General features: G+C 35.1%; 2 protein-coding genes across 2 annotated transcripts; one reads left to right on the top strand and one right to left on the bottom strand.

Moving 5' to 3' along the window:
• The first annotated feature begins 306 nt into the window (after nucleotides 1–306).
• Nucleotides 307–3,660, top strand: LOC102593295 (putative pentatricopeptide repeat-containing protein At3g25060, mitochondrial). Its single transcript, XM_006339946.2, has one exon. It carries the CDS (start codon nucleotides 501–503, stop codon nucleotides 2,526–2,528), a length of 2,028 nt encoding a protein of 675 aa, XP_006340008.1. The 5' UTR covers nucleotides 307–500; the 3' UTR covers nucleotides 2,529–3,660.
• Nucleotides 3,661–3,768: 108 nt separating this feature from the next.
• Nucleotides 3,769–6,571, bottom strand: LOC102593622 (uncharacterized). The gene is made up of 2 exons (XM_006339947.2): nucleotides 5,798–6,571; nucleotides 3,769–4,353 (listed from the first exon to the last, which is right to left on the bottom strand). Exons 1-2 carry the CDS (start codon nucleotides 6,075–6,077, stop codon nucleotides 3,983–3,985), a joined length of 651 nt encoding a protein of 216 aa, XP_006340009.1. The 5' UTR covers nucleotides 6,078–6,571; the 3' UTR covers nucleotides 3,769–3,982.
• Between the last annotated feature and the right edge of the window lie 1,155 nt (nucleotides 6,572–7,726).

Below are 7,726 nucleotides of genomic sequence, written 5' to 3' on the forward strand. Positions count from 1 at the left end.
TAGGAAAAAGTTATTGAGTGACTATTGGCTACTGCGTACTGTTAATTAGTGCTTAGTGTATTGTAATTCTCAATAAAAATTGTGTGAATTGTTAACGGTCATCAAAACGATAACATCATTAACTGATAAATTAATAACCGATAAATCGATATCTTAACGGTTCCATATCGATTTAGCATTATTACAAACCGATAAGTAAAATCGATAAATTTCAAAACTCAACGGACCGATACGCAGCCCTAAATGGTGTGCTCTTAAGCTAGATTATGTCGTTTAAAGACAACTCGGACATGAGTACTCCAAGCTTCAAGGATTGTTAATGGTGTTTGAATTGATTTGGGGATGAGTACAATATTTTGTTGAAAGTTGTAATTTTCTCTCGATTAAAAATGTTCATTTGTTTCTCTCCAGTTCAATTACCTGTTTAGTGCTTATACCAGCAGTTATTGCAACGGACTCCTGCTATTAAAGAGGTGAACTTCAAATTCCCAGTGGACTAAATGCGCTTGTTACCACATGAACTCAAACCTCTCCTATTGACATGTAAACATAATGCATTGATTTCTCAAATTCACGCTCTTCTGGTAGTATCTGGGTTATTTTCCCATGGAAACTCCATTGCCCCATTAATATCATCATATGCCAAAGTGGGTGATCTCAAATCTGCCCACAAATTGTTTGATAAAAGTCCCCTGAGGAGAGTAGATTCTTGGAATGCTATGATCATTGCCTATTCAAAAAATGAGTTCCCTTTTGAGGTTGTAAATGTTTATAATCAAATGGTCCTTGAAGGTGTCAAACCTGATAGCTCAACTTTTACTGTGGTACTTAAGGCGTGTACGATATTGCAGGATTTGGAGAAGGGTGAAGAGATTTGGGACAAGGTAGTTGAGTGTGGGTATAAAAATGATGTCTTTGTTGGGTCCTCTGTTTTGAACCTGTATGCCAAATGTGGGAAGATGGATAAAGCAGGAGCTGTATTTGAGAAAATGCAGAGGAGGGATGTTGTTTGTTGGACTACGATGATAACGGGTTTTGTACAGAGTGGGAAAGGGAGAGAGGCTGTGGATTTGTATAGGAGGATGCAAAGGGAAGGTATGGTAGGTGATGGTGTTGTTATGTTGGGTTTGATGCAGGCTTCTGCTAATATTGCAGACACGAAATTGGGTTCGTCAGTTCATGGCTATATGATCCGCAGAGCCCTTCCTATGGATGTCAATATACTGACTAGCCTTGTTGATATGTATGCTAAGAATGGAGAGTTGGAGATAGCTACTCGTGTATTTCGGAAAATGCCTTTTAGGAATACTGTTACTTGGAGTGCTTTGATTTCTGGCTATGCTCAAAATGGCTTTGCTGTTAATGCTCTTCAACTGCTGATAGAGATGCAACTGTTAGGATTCACACCTGATGTAGCTTCACTTGTAAGTGCACTTCTAGCATGTTCTGACGTTGGCTCTTTAAGATTGGGTAGATCAATTCATGGTTATGCTGCCAGGAAAGTCATCATGGATCAAGTTTTAAGTACTGGATTGATTGATATGTATGCTAAATGTGGGCTCATTTCTTGTGCCCGTTCCATTTACGACCGCATCAGTTCTAAGGACTTGATATGTTGGAATACGATTATAGCATGCTATGGGATCCATGGGCAAGGAAGAGAGGCACTTACCCTTTTCCAGCAGATGAAGGACGAGATAGAACCAGATCATGCAACTTTTGCTGCTCTTCTTTCAGCTTTGAGTCACTCGGGATTAGTGGAGGAAGGTCGACATTGGTTTGATGTCATGGTGAATGAATACAAAATTAAACCTTCTGAGAAGCATTATGCTTGTTCAGTTGATCTTTTGGCTCGAGCTGGTGAAGTTGAAGAAGCTAAAGAACTCATCACTTCTATGGAAACTAAACCTGGGCTTGCTGTTTGGGTTGCCCTTCTATCTGGTTGCCACATACATAAGAAATTTTCCATTGGAGAATTGGCAGCAAACAGGGTACTTGAATTAATTCCCGAGAACACAGGTACTTTCGTGTTGGTAGCGAATTTCTTTGCAGCAGCAAAAATGTGGGATAAAGCAGCTTCTGTGAGGAAGCTTATGAAAAAGACAGGGATGACAAAAGTTCCTGGCTACAGTGCTGTAGAGGTAAATGGGAGACTCCATGCTTTTCTTATGGATGATACAAGTCACCCTCAATATGAACAGATAATGGGACTTCTATGCAATCTGGAAAATGAGATGAAAGCTATGGGCTATGTCCCAAAGACTGACTTTGTGCTGCAGAATCTTGAAGAAGATGTCAAAGTGAAAATGTTGGGTATTCATAGTGAGAGACTTGCCATTGCTTTTGGGCTCTTAAACACCGCACCAGGAACCAGATTACTTATCACAAAGAACCTGAGGGTCTGTGGTGACTGCCATGAAGTAACAAAGTTTATCTCTGTTATAGTAAAAAGAGAGATTATCGTAAGGGATGTTAAACGATTTCATCACTTTAAGGATGGAACATGTTCCTGTGGTGACTACTGGTGAAACATGTCTTGTCATGTAAAGCTCTATCATCCTGTGAGATACTGGATAAAAACTAGGAATACGATGAAAATGTATTTGTTGCTGCTTGGAATTCAATCAGAGGTCCACCTAAAAGCTTACTATGGTCATCTGTGGAATTTATAGACTGATGTCATCTGGTGGATGAGCAGAAGGATACTTTTGCTGCCTGTTTTCCCCGACTCCTGGAATTTTTGGGCCGCCTTTAATATTAGGAGTAGTCTGCACTGACACTGCAGGATGTTTGTGCACCATTGCGTGACCAGTGTTTATGTAAATCAAGAATGTGTCTAGCAGAGAAAAATAATAATTAAGAATCTGAATGGGATTTACATAGTTGCTTCGATCACATTCTGAGGGCAGGAAAAATAAGTTGCTTCCACTTCTTCTCTGAGAGAGGCAAGCCAACATAAATTTGTACCAAGCTTCCAATAAGGTGGTGAGTGGTATTTTGAAGAATCAACTATCCTGTAAGTTCCATCAAGGTGACAAAATTGAAATGTATGTGTCAGTATCAAAGATGCAGATGATATGTAGCATACTTTCACTGCTAAATGTAAAGATTGCTTGTACTTCTTTGGAGTTAGCGGATTGATTCTTTCCTTGATTAATAACTGAACTGGAGTTGAAGTTTGACCTCCAGTCTCCAGCCGAAAGAGTGTTTTTGTGTTTGGTAGCACTAACTGGAATGTGGTGAAGCACTTACGACACAATTCGATAGACATACTCCAAAAGGTTTCCTGCTTTTCTTCACTCATTCGTAAGTTTGACACAAAATGTTCAGGTGTACAACTTTGGCAGAACTTAGTCAGGTGACAGGCACCCTAGATTGTCACATCCTGAGTGGTTATAATCTCTGTCCGAGATTATTTACGTTGGGAACCAAGACTTGCCAGTTCTTCAAATAATTGGTAAGGTGCTGTCAAGGAAGAATGAATGATTATACAGTGGATTGGTGTATCATTTCTTCAAAGCTTTTACTGCTTTGAATGAATTTAAGAGCGCTATTGCGAGACTGTCTATCGTTTATCAATAGCCTACATGTTAACAACCAAAGAACGAGAGGTTTATTCTTTATAATGAGCCTCCAGTGGCTTTCGATCATCCCATTTACTGGCTGAAGGAATGCTTCTCCCTTGTTAGCTATTATTAACATTGCATTTGTTTCAAGTTGTTTGAAAGATGAAAGCTTTTGCACACATATTTCTGATTGAGTGAAGAATAAAGATAACACACAATTAATAGTTTGGATTGACACAAGGTAGTGAATGTTAACAATGTCTATATCTGAAAAACAATACTACAAGATTCTCATTGAGTTACAACAATTCCCAAAATCCCTTCTCCTAAAAGAAGGGTCAAGACATGCAGGCACATAATGTTCAATCTTATCAAAAAGTTGTAAAATTTGAACCAACTGCTTCTGTCTATTTTTCTCAACTCCGATAACCATGAGCTTGATTTTGAAGATTTTGATTGTCTTCTAATAGACGGTCATATTCTAAAAGAAGATCTGCTGCTTGTTTTTGGAGAGCAGCAACATGAGCTTCCGCAGTTTCAACACGTTTGTCTTTCTCCTCTGACTCCAACTTAACCTTCTTCAGTGTCTCTGTTAAACTAGAGAGTTGTTTCTGTGATAATTTTATTTCCTCAGCAGCTTTATCTGCTTTCTCCTTAAGCTGCAGCTTTTCTTTCTCAAGCCTTTCAAATTCTTTCTTTGAAGATCCCGCACTACTACGCAAAACAATCAGCTTCCGAAGGTAATGGTGCATACGATCAATTAAGAATCCGAGAAACAGAGAAAATCCTGTGTGATATATGCCATTTCAAATGCAGATAAATTAGCATAAAAGGAAATAAGTAATGAATAAGAAAACTCGGAAAATGCAAAATTCCAGTAGCATGCATATTTTTATTTGTCATATATAATGCTTTTTTTCAGTGGTTAGCAGTGTTAGTAGATCTATACTTCAGACTGAAGTTATGGTTGCAAGACCAAAAAACCTAAATCCATTTTGACTGCTGCCTAGGAGGAACAAACTCTTATGCTTTCTTAACCTTAAAACATAATCGCAGAAGCACATCTACATACTACCATAATTTAAGACTTGTAAGTAATGGTATCTCCTTCACTCAGACAATTAACTGTAAATCTTGAGATGGACTACCTATGTTTGCACATTCTTACTCCCCGTAATCATGTTATATCAAATGGAATTTACAAAGCAGCTTCATCGGAGAATCAGGGAACGACCCGAACAAGAGAGTGCCTCAGAACATTTATTTTACTGAGGTATAAGATGAACATTTTGAAAGAGTGGGAGTACCATCAATAGAATATCAACTGTGATGGTTGAGATATGACTATTAAGTTCAGGTAAAACGACTTCTAGACAAATTTCTCTTCAAAGTCCAAGAAATTTTAGAGAACTATTTTATTACACTTGAATATTGTTTGAGACTAAAAACAGCAAAAAAGCTCTTCCAGTGGCCAGCATTGAAGCAGCTACTTTGCTAGACTCACTATTATCCCTAACTTAAGATCAAGAATTAGGAGGAACTGGTGTTCCGCAAGTAACTGTGTCAATTGCACAGAACTTATTTTGACACCTAGGAGACAACAATTCCCTCCCCCATCTTCCCCTGAACCCAACAAAAAAAAAATAATCAAAGATTTAGCTTTTCAATCAAATAAGCTCAAACCTAGCATTACAAGTGTTAATGACAATACACGAGAGGAAGAGCGAAGAACACGTGATAGTTTCTTATCACATCTCAACAACAAATTGTTCATATTGGTATAAGCTCAACTCTAAAAGTATCTCCTTTCAAACTAGTTTAGTACAACAAACAATTCAATTAAGTTCAGTTCCTACAAATTCCAAATAACTCATCAAAAAAATGCTTGAAAACAATCTTCCTTCCATCACTGTCATCCATGAGAATAGCTACAGATTGATGCATAAATTATGAATTATAAAGATTCATTAAATATCAATTGATAAGCGAAAATGCTACATGTCCCTGCTAATTATCTTCATCCACATTCAAACCTAAAAGTAGCAGCCAACAAATCAGAGAGAGTCTATAATAAATTTTAAAGATTGCGCCCCTCGTAAACAGAATACTACTATCATCAAGGAAAACAACTGAACCAAGAATCTGATTTTCATTTGCAACACATTTTTAATATCAGAAACCAATAACAAGGAATGTAATTGAGTTATTTGAAAAGGTTTAAAGGATGATACCCATGAGAGTAGCCTCTAACAAGTTGGTTCTCCACAAAACCTGATCCATTGGTGTCATTGTACCAATCTTAGCCCCCTTATTCTGAATCTTGATAATACTAATAAAGTTGGAAACTAAGATAGCTGATATAGTACCAGCAATAGTTAAAACAGTACCCTTTCTCATTTTCACCTGATCCAAACACTTCATCACCAGTTCCCTCAGTGGCCCAATCTTCACCATTAAAAGAAATGCCACCATACTCTCCAAACAGAGAACCATAAACAACAACTGAATCATTTTTACACTAAAAAAAAAAAATCAACCTTTTTTATACCTTCAACTAAAACCCCAAAATTTCTTCAAAGAACCAACATCATAAAAAAACCCAAATCAAGAATTGGGAAGAAGCCCCTGTAGATGACCAAGAAAAGAAGTAGAAGTAAAAGATGTCTAATACTCCACTAATTAAAAACCTAATCTTTTACAACCCATCTTTAAAGAAGTGTAAAAGGATAAAGCTAGTAACTTTAGTAGAAAATGTTAAGGGTTTTGAGCTGCAGATCTATGGAATTAGTTGCTAATTAGAAAAAAAGAAAAAGATAAAAACTTTCTTTAAGCAAAACCCATTTTTTGGTTCAACTTTTAACTTTTGGTTCCTCTAAGCAAATGGTGTGTTGGATTGTTTTGTTTTTCACTTTACTTGGGAAAAGGAATAGCTAGAAGAAAAGAAAAAGAAATGTGAATTATTAGTAGTACACTGCTATTTTGCTAGTAGTAATATTTGTCCGTGTGTTCAGACATTACAAGTTGGACGGACGATTGGGCTTTGGTCTTCCTGTTATATGTTGTGTAGTTAGTACTACTTCACTTCTTTTGTCTGCCCATATCTATCTATTTAGTTGTGATCATTTTAGATTTTATGTTTTTTAAGAAATTAAGTAAGTTTATTATTATTTTTTGAAGTCATATTTTTAATAAATAAATATATATTAATTTATTTTAATTAACTAATTTGATTAATGAACATTGATTGGTTATTTAGTTTTTTTATATTAGTCAAATGTATGCTTTCAAAGTTAATAACGTTCAAAAGAGTAAAATAGAAAGAATAATGTCATTTAAGCATTAATTTTGTGAAATGACAAATATTAAGAAGTTTTTTTTTTTTTAATAAAAACGACATATAAATAGGAATGAAGAGAGTAATTGCCAATAAGCCCTTACTTTTACCACTTGGAATTTAAAAAATAAATCAAAAAAACGTGAAACTTTTTCTCAAAAATTGCTTGAAATTGAATAAAAATATCATTCATTTATAATAGGGAAAATTTTCAAAACAACAATATTTTAGCTTTTAGTGGGACTCCTTAGCAATAGTTTCATTATTTATTAAAAATGTCATTATTTTAGTTTGTTAAGGGATTAGTTATGTATTTATTTTATTTTGATTAATTTGAAAGAATACAAATAATTAATAACAAAACAAAGAAAATCATGGAACAAAAAAATTCAAAAAAGGTAAAAAGAATTTAAATACAAATCAGTTACGTTTTGAAAAGAGCATAAATAGCCATCTTTCCGTCGAGCCTTTTTTTGCTCTCTTCTTAAGAACATCAAAAAGAAAAAATTAAAATTAGTTTGTCTTCTGAATCATTCATCTGATAACTTTCAAAGCTTCTTCAAGTTGAATACAACATATTTTTGAAACATAATTTTTCAAAATTGACAACTATAAATTTGTCACATCCAGTGAACAATCGAAAAACAATCTAGGTATTTTTTTTATTTATTATTTGTTTTGGATGAGATATTCGTATATGTCGAGTACAAGAGTGTTTTTTTTTCTGATTGAATCAGTGAAATCTTTGTATGCATTAAAATTTATAGCTTTTTCGGATGTTTTGTATCCAAATTATGATGTATAACGAATGAAATTGTTTTTTTTT

The sequence above is a fragment of the Solanum tuberosum genome, unplaced genomic scaffold (assembly GCF_000226075.1).
Source record: "Solanum tuberosum cultivar DM 1-3 516 R44 unplaced genomic scaffold, SolTub_3.0 scf00013, whole genome shotgun sequence".
Classification (NCBI taxonomy): Eukaryota; Viridiplantae; Streptophyta; class Magnoliopsida; order Solanales; family Solanaceae; genus Solanum; species Solanum tuberosum.